Source organism: Sprattus sprattus, assembly GCF_963457725.1.
Source record: "Sprattus sprattus genome assembly, chromosome: 15".
In the NCBI taxonomy this organism is placed as follows: Eukaryota; Metazoa; Chordata; class Actinopteri; order Clupeiformes; family Clupeidae; genus Sprattus; species Sprattus sprattus.
Window position 1 is genome coordinate 18,457,138 of NC_137913.1, and position 15,179 is coordinate 18,472,316.

The 15,179-nt window shown below is 43.8% G+C and overlaps 1 protein-coding gene across 1 annotated transcript; it reads right to left on the reverse strand.

The window, feature by feature from the left end:
* Nucleotides 1-251: 251 nt before the first annotated feature.
* golga3 (golgin A3) lies at nt 252-14,974 on the reverse strand. Its single transcript, XM_080852238.1, has 24 exons — nt 14,945-14,974; nt 13,398-13,699; nt 12,821-13,072; nt 11,248-11,360; nt 9,923-10,668; nt 9,494-9,605; nt 8,868-9,174; nt 8,376-8,578; nt 7,933-8,070; nt 7,542-7,703; nt 7,083-7,451; nt 6,884-6,961; nt 6,526-6,789; nt 6,249-6,343; nt 5,819-6,035; nt 5,539-5,682; nt 5,144-5,341; nt 4,877-4,993; nt 4,175-4,314; nt 3,839-3,971; nt 3,372-3,494; nt 2,940-3,104; nt 2,537-2,694; nt 252-2,139 (listed from the first exon to the last, which is right to left on the reverse strand). Exons 2-24 carry the CDS (start codon nt 13,537-13,539, stop codon nt 1,956-1,958), a joined length of 4,560 nt encoding a protein of 1,519 aa, XP_080708364.1. The 5' UTR covers nt 13,540-13,699; nt 14,945-14,974; the 3' UTR covers nt 252-1,955.
* Nucleotides 14,975-15,179: the final 205 nt, after the last annotated feature.

The following is a 15,179-nucleotide window of genomic DNA, read 5'->3' on the forward strand; positions in this document are numbered from 1 at the left end:
TCTCTGTTAGCAGACATGTATTTCATGTCATTCATTTTCAAACACTAGTCGATGCGGGATAAGGGATGAAATGAAGACAATAAGCCTATGCTATAAACGGATGCCCTGTGGAGGCATAGAATTGACCAGTGGGGCAGTAGAATATACTAAACAATCTGGTGGAAATCTCAGGTATTTAATCGGACTTGAATAAATGACCAACATTCAACTTTGGAACAACAAATGATGTAGTTTATGTAGATCCCTCATAATTCAATCAACGTACAGTGTTCTCAGTCTTTACTCATAAAAAAATGTATTTTTGCAGAATTGGGACACAAACATTTTCTCTCTTTTGTACAATTCTGTAAAAGAAGCTCTTTAAAGTTTAAAAAGAAATCACTGTCAAGTGATGAACATTGCAATAAAGTCCTCCCTACTTAATTACATGTGATGTGTGTTTTATATTCCCTTTGTTGTAGGTGTTACTCTGCAATTAAATTATTAAAGCATTCTAATTATTAAGGATAACAGTCCCCAGAGGCTTGCACCCCCAAGTTAATATTGTGTAAAAGTTTAAAATACAGATACATATGATGGTATATTTTATGATATTACAGTGCCTCATCTTCAACTGTAAATTTTGACACCAACTGGTCACTGAAATTACATTTAATCACTCAAGTAAATAACTTTTGGATGTTGCATACAGCAGATATCAAGGGGTGTCTGTACTTGTCGGACAAATGCAAATGCTTCCAATAAGGCTGATAACAGTAAATAAACAGAAACTGAACAGCCTAACAAAGCCAAGATGTGCAAAACGTTCTTAAATTCAACCATGGTAACAACAAAGAACAACAAAAAATATACCTGAGTAAAAATCACTCAGAAATAAGTAGTAACATTAAGCATAACGTATATTACAACTTTCTCTCCCTGAAAGTCAGTTAAGTTTGCTTTCTAAATGGTACAACATCAGTTCATTTCCCACACTTTTTTACATCCAAGTCCATTAGGTTAGATCTTGACAGTAGTCAGTTCTCAATCATATAATACATCTCCCAAAACACCCTTTCAATAGAGACATTAATTATATTCATTTAACAGAAAAGTTAACATCTTTGAAAGGTTTTCCCATTTCAGTCCAACCCAAAGAGTACACCTTAACACACTTCATTCAGCATCCAACCCCACCACAACCTTGTACAAAAGACCTTAACAAATGATGTATCTTAAAACAGTGAGATTCTTCAACCAACGTTTTGAGAGAGTGTGATATTTAACTGTTTTCTAGTGTATGTGGTCAAAGAGCTGCACCCTGTTGACTTTCAACCAAACCAACAAACTAGAAGGTTCAGAGCTATGACAACAGTGAATCTGCACAAACTGTAGCACAAAAGACTGAGTTATGGCAGAGGCTGTGACCAGTGCAGTTGAATACCGCCAGGCACACCGATTTCAGCTGAGCAGGAAACTGAATGAGTGGGCATATGCTCATTCACAGGCACAGAGGAATGGAAGATCAGTTCATCCGCTGCAGGGCCCGAGACCCTCGGCAACAGTTAATAATACCATCAAACTCCTGCATGTATCCCCCCACAAGTCTTTCATCATGATGAGTAGAATCATACTCTGACCAAAAGTAAGTAATTTACATAGCTAATCATTAAGCCCTAGACACTTCAGAGTACATCCATACTCTGTGCACTCAATATAATCTGATAAAGTTTTTCAAAATTATAAATAAATAATGACAAAAAGATACCAATCAGACATATATTCTGACACAGTAAAGCTGGGGTGTGAAACAGGATTTCACCCAAGAACTGTCAGTAATAAGGGGACGCTGCCAAATGTTGGCAGTTGATGGGAAAGTAAAATACAAAACAACATGGGGGATTTTTTTTGTCGCTTTTAAAACGTAAATAAAACTGAAATCTTTCGCACAGTGTTTTTTGCAGATCTCTTGCATATTACGATAGTGAGGCCTCCCTCTCTGCATCGCCATTCCCCTCCACCTCAGTGACAGCGATAGGTCCGTTGTCATGGACACCCAGTCTAGTAAGCTCCTCTTCTGTGTTTGCCCATGATGTCATGGACTCGTGTACAGTGACTGTGTGCTCCTCCATCTGTTTCTGAAGGCTGTCCATCTCCTCCCTATGGAGACGAAGCACTGTCATTATCAACATATTGACACAGCACTCCTCCGGAACAAGATTAGCTCAACAATGTTATGATGGAAGATGTCACTCCATAAAAAAGGGAATTTTAAATAGCTGGGTGAATTTGACAGTGTCATATAAGACTAATATCACAAAAGGTCCTCCTATTTTAAAATACTATGGCAACTAGTGGCATGCACTTTTAAGAGTACTTTGTAAGTCTCACTGAATGCTCAAACCAAATGCATTTCCCCCAGTAAGCAGACCACTCAAGTCCAATATGAGTCACTTCAACTGGAAAGCTGAACAGCTTTGACTATCTGTCCAGCTCCAATGTGAGAGCAAACACACGTGAACCTCACTCCTGCACAGTGTGCGTCTGTTCTACTCACTTGAGCTGGCGCAAGCAGTTGTGCAGGTTATTGAGGGGCTCCCTGCTGATGGAGGCAGAGGGCTTCAGCAGCTCGTCCAGCAGGGAGGCAGGCACAGGGCAGTCAGGGATCTTCACAGGGGTCACCGGGTTGGAGTCCGCCTTCAAGTCCAGCCGCTGCTGCAACGTCATTTTACAATCAACAGTAAACAAATGACACAATGCAGCATGACTCTGCTCTAACATTCATTTATTCATTCATCCACGCTCAACAAACATCAATACCTCCTCTGAGTAACTTCCACATGAGATAACACAGGCATGAGTCCACTGCACTCGTACACAATGCCACAGTGTTTGTTTTTGTTTCACTAGGGAGGCTGAATTCCACTCTATTACAGCTGCTGACATAAGTGCTGGCTGACCTTTCTCAGGCGGGTCTGTTTGAGGTCTTGCTTTAGCTGCTGGTTCTGCTGCAGGACCGTCTTCATGCTGTTCCGCAGCTCGACCACTTTAGCCTGCAGCATGAACTTGTCTTTCCTGGTGCCACTCAGCTCCTCCTGCACCATCTCCAGCTCCACTTTAATCCTCTGCACACACCAATGAATGATAGCATAGCATCATTTCTTCATTAATTTTTCATATAAAAATAGCAGTGCAGTTAAGACTATGTAATATACCCAACTGTACGATGAGTTGAAACTAAAACGGGCATATGAAAACAATGAGAATGACTCGAGTAACATTTTAAAAACATGGGAATACCAGTTTTTTGCTATTTGTATCAGGTCATTCATTTGAATAATGTAGCCATTCTAAACGGTTCTCAGGCTATTATCCTCCCTTAGCAGCCCTACCTGCAGTGTCTCCTGGAGGCTGTCCATCTCTCTCTGGTTGCACTGCTCCGTCATCTCTAACTGCTGTTTCTGGGTCTCGATCTCTCGCTGTCGCTGTTCCACCTCCCATTTCAGATCCTCCACCTGAGGCACAACCACACACACACAAGGTCATCTTTCTAATCATAGAGATTCATGCACCTGGGAGTACTAGCTAGAGCAGTGCCATCGAGTGACTTCCCAGGGCAATTAAGTCATACAATTCAAATAAAGAGTGAGGGGGAAAAAAGACTATAATGAGGCATTTTGGTGCCTGATTTTTTACCATTTTTCAGCATATACTGTATATATACATATACAAAACACATCTCCTCACACAGTAAGCTACATTAGACTGGTTTGTCTGCCAGAATATAAATGAGGCTTAAACACATCCATGAGCAAACAGCACAGAGCTAATAGCCAGGTGGCCTTTGCAAGGGCCACACCTCCTGGTTGGTGAGAGGCTGTTTGCTGAGGTGCTCGTCCAGCTGCTGCTGCAGGATCTGGAGCTGAACGTTGGCCTCTGCCAGCTCCTCCTGGAACCCGGAGACCTCCTGAGCGTGCTCCTCATCCTGAGTCCTGCAGTCCGGGGAGCAAGGGAGGAAGCAAGGAAATGAGTCAGTATAACAGTCGGTCTTCATGAAAGCATTGCAACAAAGTTCAATTTCAAATGTGAAAATCACATAGAAGCAGTACGGCAGAGACATTTTTTGTTGGCTGTGTTCAGTTTCCCCGTCCCCGTGAACCTCCTTTCGGACTGACAGAGACTGATGCAGACTGACCTGAGCTTACAGGCCTCTTTCTGTAAGGTTTTGATCGCCTCCTCTTTGGACTGCAGGGCCTTTTTGATCTCAGCAAGCTCCAACATGGCAGCCCTGTAGTGCCTTCGGTTGTGTGCAGCCTCCATCTTGGCTTCGGCCACCTGTGAAACAAGCCACAGTTGAAATGAGTGCTGATTGTTTCCTTTTAAAGAGATACAGATATGTTTTTACAGATATAACCATATAATCGCTTGCATTTGTTTGTCATTCATTCAAAGAGCATGTCAATAATCAAAACGACACTCCATATTCCATGATTTGTATGATTTAACAAATTTATCTGGACAAATATAACAGACATGGAACATGGTGAGGCAGTTCCAGATAAACATGCTAAATTTGCCAAAATGCTATGCTAAATGCTACAATTGTTTCTTTGGTGGATGCATTTTCATCTGCCTGACAGTTAGAAGCACTTCAACACAAAAAAAATAAAAATTACGAAAAAAATCGTATTTTCATTGTGTAGCAAACAAACAAAAGAAGACTCAATGCAAACTGTCTGGATGTTTTTGCAGTGCATTTGGGATCCAAAGCTGAACTAATTACAAATACTGTGTGAATGCTGCAACCTGCTATAATATTGTAAATAAAGTGAAATACCTTGCAAGTGTCAGAGAGTCTCTCTCAGTGAATGTGGCTCAGGTAGTTTAAGTTACTCACCTGCTCAGTGAGTGTTTTCACTCTGATCTTCTCTTTTTCGAGCGCCGCCTGTAGAGTTTGTACTAGCTGCCTCATCTGTTCATCCTCCTCCTCTTTTCGCTTCAGGACAGCTTGAACCTGAAAACAAGTTAAACAAATACCACACCAATCCATTTATTACTAATTACTACACAGTCAAACAGCATTTTATAACAGATGAACAGAGGGAAAATGTATGTGTAAAAAAGATGTAATCAAACAATTTTCCTATCAATGTGAATACCACACCTGAAGATTGAGCTGGACCAGGTCTGCTTCCCTCTTGGCCAGTGCCATCTCCAGGATGTTGGTGTGCTCTTTCAAAGCATTATGGGACTTGCCCAGTCCTGTCAATTTCCCTTTTTCATGCTCCAGCTCAAGAGCCAGCTTCTTGTTGGCATCCTCTAGCCGCCGGATTCGCTTCTTGAAGCACCGAGCCTCCTGAAGCTGTTCCCCAAAAAGACACATTTAAAACTCAACTTAACAGGTCAAAGCAGCAGTAAGGAGTTTGGGTTAAAAATAGTAATCTAACCACTAGTATTAGTTTCCTACGAAAACATGCTTCAAAAAGCACACAAATTGTTTGCATACTGTCTCTTTAAGGTAAAAATATGACACTAGCTACTGTATATCATTGTTCGCACCTCATCCTCCAGTTCCATAACTTTCTCCTGGTACTCCTCCAGTTCCGTGCTGGTGAGAGAGATGACCTCATGCAGCTCTTTCTCCAGCATGGCTTTGCTATGAGCGACAGTCTTCAGCTCGGTTTTTAGATTCTCAATCTTTTCCTGAAAGGGTCAAGGACATAATTTCATTGAATTTCACACTTTTTGTTTTGGGGCATTTTTAACAGATGCATTGTCATGCTGTCTGTGAGGGGACATGTACTGAAGTCATATTTGGAAACACAACTGCTTCTTCTACCTGCATTGCCTGGTTATTGCCCCCTTCTGTGATCTGAGCCTTGAGTTTGACCAGCTCAGCCTCGACTGCCTCCTTGTCTCCGAGGGCCTCCTGGAGCCTGCGGCTGAGGATGCCCACAGCGTTCTCGTAGGCCTTGTGCTTGGCCTTCATGTCCTTCTGCGCACTGGTCAAATCTGTCCCCAGCCGCTTCATTTTAACCTTTTGCTCCGAGATTGCCCTGAAGGAGGTGACAGGAACCATTATGTAGAACCGAATTGCGCAGTATGGCCCTGAGTGAAGGTGACAGGGACCATTTTATAGAACTGAATAATGCCATTGTCCACGTCAGACATTTGCCGTCGATAACATCGAACCAAAAAAAGAAGAAAGCATTATGTAACCATTTGGACAACCATTAGAGCCCACTTTCATATTTAGTGCTATGACTCACTTTTTGGCTTCTTCCTGCATTTTCTCAACCTGTTTCTTCAGCTCCTCCCTCTCCTCCGTCACAGCAACTAGCTGATTCTGATCAAACTGCAGGTTCTGGATGAAAATGAAGAGTCGCTCACATGTTAAACATTTTGCCTCAAAAGAAAAACAAAGGAAAGGAAAACAACCCCCTGTGACCATTTGCACCTCAGGAGATCACTTCACAGCAGCAAATCAAAGCCAACTAAACAAACAAACAAAACACTGTTTTGGGACAAAGCTTGAAATCAGTGCACCTGTAGCTGCAAGTCGAGCTGATCTCTTTCAGCCTGGACAGACTCGAGGTGGGCTTCCAGACCGGTCATCTGCTGCTGGACTCGCTCCATCTCTGTCTGCAGCCGGGTCTGCTCCTGCTCGGCACTCTGCTTCTCCCCCTGTGCCTTCAGGAGCTCTTGCCTCAGGTCCTTCACCTCGGCCACCAGACGCTTCTTTGATGTCTTCAGCTCGCTGATCAGCTGTTCTTTGGAGGTGGCGTCTCGGCGGTAGGCCTCTACCATTACCTGCAGGTATTAGGGAGCGACCGGAGTGAGTGAGCATATGGTAATTTTTAGAGGCACCAGAATTTAGGATTAAGATGTGGGAAAGCAAGCTCACCTTTTGTTGTGAAAACTGTTCTTTGAGTTTCTGGGCATGTTTCTTTAAGGTGCTGTTTTCCTGTTGTAACGTCTCGATCTCGAGGAAGCAGATGGGAGAAAATGTATTTTTTTGTTAATCTTCAGCACATACTGAAACAAGCATGCAGAAGCATGACTTTAGACAAGCATGCAGTATTCCACCAATCCTGGACATTCACCTGTGTGGCTTTCACCTGAACCTCTTGCTTAAGCAGGTCCAGAACGTCTGCTGCCACCAGCACTTCCTCCCCGAGTTTCTCCGCTCCCTCGTCAATCTGACTCTTGTCCGCTCGAGCTGCCTGAAGGGCCACCTCCAGCACGATCTTCTCATTCTGCAGGAACTGGATGGTGTCCTCCTTGGCCGTGGAGTCCGTCTGCAGCTCGGCCAGCTGGGCCTCCAGCTCCAGGTAGCGCGCCTCCAGCTGGTTGAGGGACTGCTCTTTATTATGGAGGCTCTCCTGAGTGCTGGTCAGCTGCTTCATCAATTCCAAATGCTCCTGCTGGAGGGTTTCCAGCTGTGCATCCTTGTAGGTCAAGGTCATTTTCACCTACGGACCAAAATAAACCTCACTTAGACATAATAACACCACATGCAGGTGATTATAGGCATTATGGAATGCTCAAATGGGGCACTTCACCTGTTCTAGGTCCCTTTCTAGAGCAGTCGCAGTGTCGGCTAATTTCACCAAATGCTCACGCTCCGATTCAAACTCCTCCAGTTTGTGCTGGAGATCGTCCTCCACCATGGACTTGGCATCCTGTATCTGCTGGATGGCAGCCTCTTGAGAAAGCATGTCCACCTGAGGACGAGAAGAAACCAGATTACACATGGTGCACCTAACTTAAAAGTGAGAGTTTCATTCAACTTTTCCCCATGATAATCATCGAATTTCCACACATTTTAAGGCATTCCCTGGAGAAGATTGTGCTGTCTGTTTGGGTGGATTTATGTTGAGAAAAACATCAGAGTAAAAAAAAATGCTAAAAATTGCTAATCATTCCAAAGAGCTAACGAGATGATGGTCAGACCTCAATGCTCTGGAGCTGTACAGCAATGCGCTCCTTTTCCTTGATGGAGCGATGGTTGGTCTCCTGGAGCTGGTGAGACAACGTCACATTATCCAGCTTTAGGTTCTCCAGGACACCGATCTGGGTCATTTGTCCGGCCTGAAAAAAAAGTGCACAAATACCTTCAGATTAGATAGTCGTCTCCTAAAGAAGGTCTAAATGTTGACTTGGGGACCCCCTGCGAATGGTCACCTGCATGTTTGCCATTTCTCCTTGCAAGAGATGAATGAAGGTCTTAATGTTGACATTTTCACTCTGGCAGGGGGACTGCCAATGGAAACTAGCCTTTTGGCTATAATTGGGTGCATTTACATTTTAATGTTCATGAATGTAAACTGTCCCTCTTGATCAAATAAATACATTGATACATTGATTGACTAGGGGGACCTCCTGCGAATTGTCACCTGCATGTTTGCCATTTCTCCTTGCAGGCGCACTCGGGCCTCCTGGGCCAGCGCCAGCTGCTGGTGGTACCACTGCCTGAGCTGCTGCAGGGAGTCGATCTCGGCCTGCGAGGTCTTGAGCTTGCTCTGCAGCGCATTGCGCTCCAGCTGGACCTGCTGGACCTGGTTCTGAAGACCTCCCATCTGCTGCCGCAAGTCCTCAACTGCAATGGAAGAGTTATGGTTAGGGGCGCTTAGAAACACAGAGCAGCACTGGCTCTACATACACTTATCCATACAGTTGGAATCGATCGATCGGACATGGACAGAGTTCTTCCATGTTGACAGATTGCTACTTTGCCGGTGTCCATGTTGACACACTCAAAAGCGTTATCAATGCGCCAACACTTCCTGTTCCTGTAATATTCTTCCTCATTCTAAAATTAGCATTACCATGAATGGAAATGAATGCTGAAAGAATGTTTTCTATGGCCTGAGTATTTGTGTACTCACCAGTGTTGTCCTTAGTAAGTAGTTCCTGCTGCATCTCCTCCACTTTCCCCATAAGCCTTCGGTACTGCTCCTCGGCCACCTGTAGGTCGGTGCCCAGGGACGCCAGGCTGGCATTCTTGCTCTCCAGGTTGCCCTGCAGCTCCACCATGCTACGCTCCAGCTGGGTACAGTTCTGACGGAGAGACTTCACCTCCACCACCAGGGAGCTTTGCTTCTCCTGACTGGTCTGAGTCTGCTCCACCTGGGCATTCAGCTGTGCGTTGACTGTGGCCAACTGGGCCTGGAGCTCAGTCTTCTCTTTCAGTGCCTGGAAAGGAACGGTCCTATGTCAGGGCTATGTAATGTTGTTGGAGGAGTGCAGCCAAATACAGCAAGCAGTTTTTATTTACAGTTACAGCTATAGAAATGTGGAAATATTGAAGGTTGTGGCTTCAATATTAACTTGAACTGCAGACGATAAGAGTTAATAGAGTAGTGCATAAATAATTTTGCTACAGTTTTGGAGAAGGACTGACAGATGAACAGATAGATAGACAGATAGACTGTAAAAGAAAAACAGGGACAGATTGATTATGGTGCCTCTATGTTGAGAGGTGTGGCATCAGTATACAGTTACATTACTGTACCTGATTGGCCTCAGATGACAGAGACTCTAGTTGCCCTTCAAGTCTCATTTTCTCCTTCAGGACTTGCAACATTTCATCATGTGTTCCCATGACTGAGCTCCCTAAGGATACACTACACAGAAATTGGGATCTTAGCATTGCGTCTGTTAAAATGTGTTACAGTTACCCAATACTAAGGACATGTACATTTCGCTAGAACAGGATTCTTGAATGTAATCCTTTAGCCGTCACAATCAAAACCCCAAACTAAGGTGGGTTATTCGATAAGCATCTCATGTCTTTACAAAATTGTTTTGCATTTTTACATGTGTAGACGTAACAAAAGCAGCCTATGCTGTCCTCCATGTTATCACAGCCTATGTTCCCTGATACCATCGGTCTTATCTCAAGCACCCAAGTCAGAGAAGCCTTTGTTTCTGGAATGCATACCTGCTGGAGAAGCTGTCCCTTCTGCTTCGGGGCTCAATGCTCCCATCCTGCTCCAGTTCCAGTTCCTCCATCATCTGCTCCTCGGTGGCCGCCTGCAGCACCTCCTGCAGGGAGGGGAACTGGCCCACGGCCTCCGGGGCAATCTCTCGGCCTTCCACCGTGTACGGGGCCTTCTGCCGCCCCACCACCGCTGCCAGCATGCTGAAGGTGCCCGTGGTGGACACACTGCTGTAGGACGAGCTGTCGCTGTCGTTCCCGTCCTGCCTCGTGCCAGACTCGCTCCCATCGTATCTCGTGCCAGACTCGCTCCCATCCACCTCCGACAAGTTGTCCCGGATCGCTGTGGGCGACTCAAGCTGGCTCCCAGCCGTCCCTGAGGAGAAACTGACCTCAGAAACGGTGGAGACGGAGGTGACAGTGGAATGTGTTGAGCTGAAGGAGGAGTCGGCAGTGGCCACCTCCATGCTGCCACCACTGCTGCCACCACCGCTGCCTCCAGCCACCTCGGGGGTCTTGTAGTCGGCCAAGGAGTGGATCTTGCTGGTGTGGGAGGACTTGGACTTGCGTGCTTTGGCCGGCGGGTACCCCAGGCTACCCACTTTGGGGCCCCGGGGAACGCTGGTCCTAAGGAAGGAGTACTCCGTGGTCATGGAGACTGTGCTAGCCCTTGGTAGACCCTCGGGGTGAAGCATCAGCTCTGGGTCCAGAGTGCTGACCAGGCGATTTTTTGGAGTGGAGCGATGTGTCTGTGGAAAACAAAGAACCCACCCCACACATTAAACCCCTGCAGCAATAGGTTCATTACAATTTGTCATCTAAAATAATTTCTGGCATTAAAAACTGGGGTGGGAAAAGACAGTTTTTTTGTGTGTGGAAAAAATGTGCAAACAGTGTTGAAAATGTAGTTCCACACTTTAGACAAAAACTGGCAGATTACTTTACCAACTATAATTATAATGTACAGAATACAGGGCTACTGACAACATAGGGATCTAAGCCAATTTATTTCATAGCCTAAACTTTTGCTAGAGATTCAAAACTGCATGTTTGTTCAAAAGAGAACTATTCAAGCAATGGGCTGTTTATCAAGATTAAAAAGACAGCCAATTTAGGTGTATTTGAAGAGGCATCACTGCAGATTTAGTATCCTCTTTGAACTTCTACAGTCGACATAATGGAGCAGACAGCATCTGATTAAAAAAAGTTTGAATGTATTTAAAAACACAGCCAAAGACTTTGGACTAGCAGTACTAGCAAAATGCTTTAGACTTTAGAGCATACATTCAATGAACTACTAGTCAATCATGTTAAACTCTTGCACTCACCCTCTCCTTATGCCTCTGTACCCTGTACTGCTTGAGCTGTTCCTCCAAACGTCGCCGGGCGTCTAGTCTGATCTTTTCCTCGTTCTCCATTTCAAGGGATGGCTCTAGTGAAGCTATACAAGGAAAATAAGTTTTAACCCAAAGGGGTTCCACCACAGTCTCAGAACCGATAGATCTCAAATGTATTTCCCAGTACTAGGACCCACGTATAGTATGTTTAAGGCCTCTGGGCTTCGCTGATGTAGCTATTAATCATCCTCTTAAAAAAAGACTAGATTAGGTTCGAGGTGGGTTGAACTATCTTAGGGGCCTTAAACATACCACACTGTGGATCGCCCTGGAGAGGACCAGAAAATGGTTTGTTATGGTTTTCAGGCCACTGTCATACAAGCATTTTTGGTGACATCATCTTGAGTGGTTTTGTTCACACATTGAAGTTGCTACAGCCACAGAAACCTGTGCTTGTATGAGGTGGTGCTTTGGCAATTATGCCTCATGCAGACAAACCCTCGTCCCAACGATGAGTCATAATTATGTCACAGCCATTCTCTTGGTCCTCTGTTAGTCAGGTGCCAAATTAAGATGGAAACACAAACCAATAGCCTCATTTTGACATGGTTAGTGAGGAAAACGCCCCACAGCCCTCAATTTTGATAATTTTCTACAAAACTGCAAGAGACTAATGTAAAGTATTCATTCTCTTCTCTTTTTTAATGTTAAATCAGAATGGTTGTTGTAAGCTTCAACAGAGCAGTGGAAATGACATCAATAACAGACTTGTCACTGCACATTTTTGATGAACACCATTTGGTTGGTCCAGATTTGCTGGTATTTCACCAAAATAGGGATGGCCTTCTCTTTGGTAGTTCCTTCATTTTGTTTACACAGCTGGACTGTGTCAAAACTTTGAGTTAGAGATTACAAAGCCAGGGGGTTCCAACAAATATTATTTACCCCATGATGCATCCTCTTTTGTTATATTTATCACATCTTAGAGACATGATTGAATATTCCAAAATATACAATATATATATATATATATATATATATATATATATATATATATATATATATATCTCGAAGCATCTTTGAAAGCTATTGTATCACATGTTCATCTTAAGTCCTTATTTCCACTTTCGATCCACTTCTCACCTATCCATAAAACACTTAACTCAAACTGAAGAACACAGATGCCTCAAACCTTAAGCCCCATTTTCCCCAAACAAACACTAGCCTACATCCCAAAAACACAAACAACTAGTCAAACAAACAACCACAAAAGCATCCACAACCAACTAAGCTCAATAACAGGGTAGGAAGCACAACAGAGAAAGGTCACAAAGTACAGCAGGTTCCCACTTAATCTCAGAGGGTTTTGAGAGCACAGGCAAGGGCACCAAAAAGCAGGGGTGGGTTACACCAGCCTCATAAATCCAAAGCCAAACGAGGGTTAAAAAGGCATAATAATATTATTGTAGCCATTATCATTATCGTTATTGTTGAAATGCAGGCTGGGTGGAAGGGGGTTGCACATGGGTGGGTGGGGACTCAGCAGACATCACCGTATGCTTACATAATTCCGTCTCCTGCATAGGTATACTTATTCTGAGCGACAGCAATGCGTCACCCTTGTGAACAGAGCCCTCAGCAATAGCTCCCTCAGACTTCTCTAGGCTGTCACGGAAAGCGGGCACACCTGGAGACGGCTCTTTGGTCTGGGGAGGGGGTGATGGAAGCAGGGGGCCGTTTGGTTGCCGGGCCCCTTCAGCTCCCGGGCCCTCCACCAGTCCTTCTCCATTTGGCACCTTGTCTGCTTTCACAGGACCTGCAAGGAGAGGGATGGGTGCATCTGTGAGGACAAATGTCTCCTTAAATCAAATGAGTACAGTGATACAACAGGTAGTAACAGAAAGTACAACCTTCCTTTCTTGAGGAACTAGTAGAACAGCCCAAACAAGTGACAGGGCAACCAAACCCAAGGACATTTAAAGTTCATTACAGTGACAGGAGGGAATGGCCTTTACTGAATTAGCTCAGAACAAATTTGCCACAGTTATGGTGACAAAGCAAAAATCCCATAAATAACCTCCAAACAGCTCCAATATTAATATCCACTACTGCATTTTAACTGTATGCCTAGAAAAACGTACCATTAGACGTGTCCTCCACTGCTTTTGGATTCAATTCAGTCAGACTTCCAACAGGATCAGAACTGCTGTCTTTGGGTTGTTGCATGGAACTCATCTGATGAGTGCTTTCCATGGTGGGTATTTCTGCTTTGCCGTTTTCCATTTTTGTATAGATTGAGGCGATGCCACAGGAGCGCCCATGGAAAAGAGATAGGGCCTGAGGAGGGATTCACTTCTTCACAAACATCCTTTCAGAACAGCTTTGGTGGTAGAATGTCCTCATGGATGGAAACTGAATACTGCCCAGATTTCATCAGTGTTTTCTACAAAGATGAAAAGTAAGACAACTGTTAACATTTTCCTTAACACAAATTATACGGACAATCTAAAGATTCACAATGACCTTACAGAGACTTTTTTTATATATTTTTTTACTTAAACGGTTGGCCAGTGTTAAGCTACGAGGACAGACAATCTGTATAGAACCGTATATTTGTTAATCCATCCATGTTACATTAATAATATATAGGCCATGGTAAACTACTGCTTTGACAGCAAAGTCACGTGTCCGGCAGTGACAGTTCATACCATTAGACAAACTAAGCTGTATATCTCCGCTTTATGTGTTGAGAAGCTACTAATATTGTAAGACATTTCTTTAAAAACTAAGTAGTAACCAGGAAAGTAAACGTAGAAGCTCAACAACAAAAATAGTAATACAAGTAACATCAAGTACAGTAAAATTGATTGAGATTAGCAAGGCTTGCGACGTCTAGACTAACGTTAACTCCACTAACTTTAAATACGTCTTTAGATCGTACTGGTGAGATGGGCCTCTCGGTACATTCGTGATTAGGGAAATAGGGAAATCGCATAGTAAGATTTGTACAGAGAAATGTACCTTTGCTCGTTAGCTGACGCTACATAGGCTAATTCTGGAAGAGACCTGGCTGTATTTAGCAAACATGTTAGCCCCTTTGCTTATTCTTTCTAATTGGATCCTCTGACTTTAAAGGGCTACTCGGGAGGCAAGTTGACATACAATAAACAAGCTGTCGTTCATTGGATTCGATCTTGCCATAACCATTTGATGATGTAAACCACTTAATCGAGTACCAGTCTGGTGGTTTGCCAACGCTAGCAACCGACATACCAAACAGCCTACATAGAGAGCTAGGTGTCGTCCGCATCTTGATGTCTATTTTACGCCCACTGATCTACTAATTACGTCCACTAATATGTATTATCAATGTTAAGTCAGTTTATAAAGATGGCAAGTGCCTTCTAATCACTCAACAAGCATAATCACAAAAGCCAGGTGTCTTTCAGCGCCAGCCTTTGCTGGCCCGAATCATCGTTGTGTCCCTGAGCAGCTAGCTAGGCAGCTACTACATTACTCTACCAGGCTAACTACCTTAGCAAGCAATATAAATAACAAAAATACATGAATGCATTTCAAACATTATGGAAGTATATATGCACCAAGTTATACTCAAACCAACTGCTCCATTTTCAGAGTATGACAGAAGATTTTCCGACCTGGGTTGCCATAAAATTAAAGTACAAACCTTAGATTACGTCCTCCCTCTTGGTTCTACGTGGCTGTTTAGATTCTATGTGTCCCTCATTCCGACGCGGAACAGGCTCAAAGCTAATGCGTTCCGGGGAGGGGTGTCATTCAATGTTGAGAGTTCAGAGTTGATACATTTTTTTTTGCTCGGTGATGAGTTTTAAAACTTATCAATGTAGACCAAAAATGTAATTTGTATGATTATCATGTTTGGCATGGGTGGTATCTGAAGT

Excerpts from the sequence above, each read along its gene's own strand:
- golga3 (XM_080852238.1), bottom strand. The coding sequence starts at position 13,539 with ATGGAAAACGGCAAAGCAGAAATACCCACCATGGAAAGCACTCATCAG. Across the intron at positions 9,175-9,493 it reads TGTCATCTGAGGCCAATCAG|GCACTGAAAGAGAAGACTGA; the intron begins GTACAGTAATGT and ends GTTCCTTTCCAG. Across the intron at positions 5,342-5,538 it reads TTATGGAACTGGAGGATGAG|CTTCAGGAGGCTCGGTGCTT; the intron begins GTGCGAACAATG and ends TTTGGGGAACAG.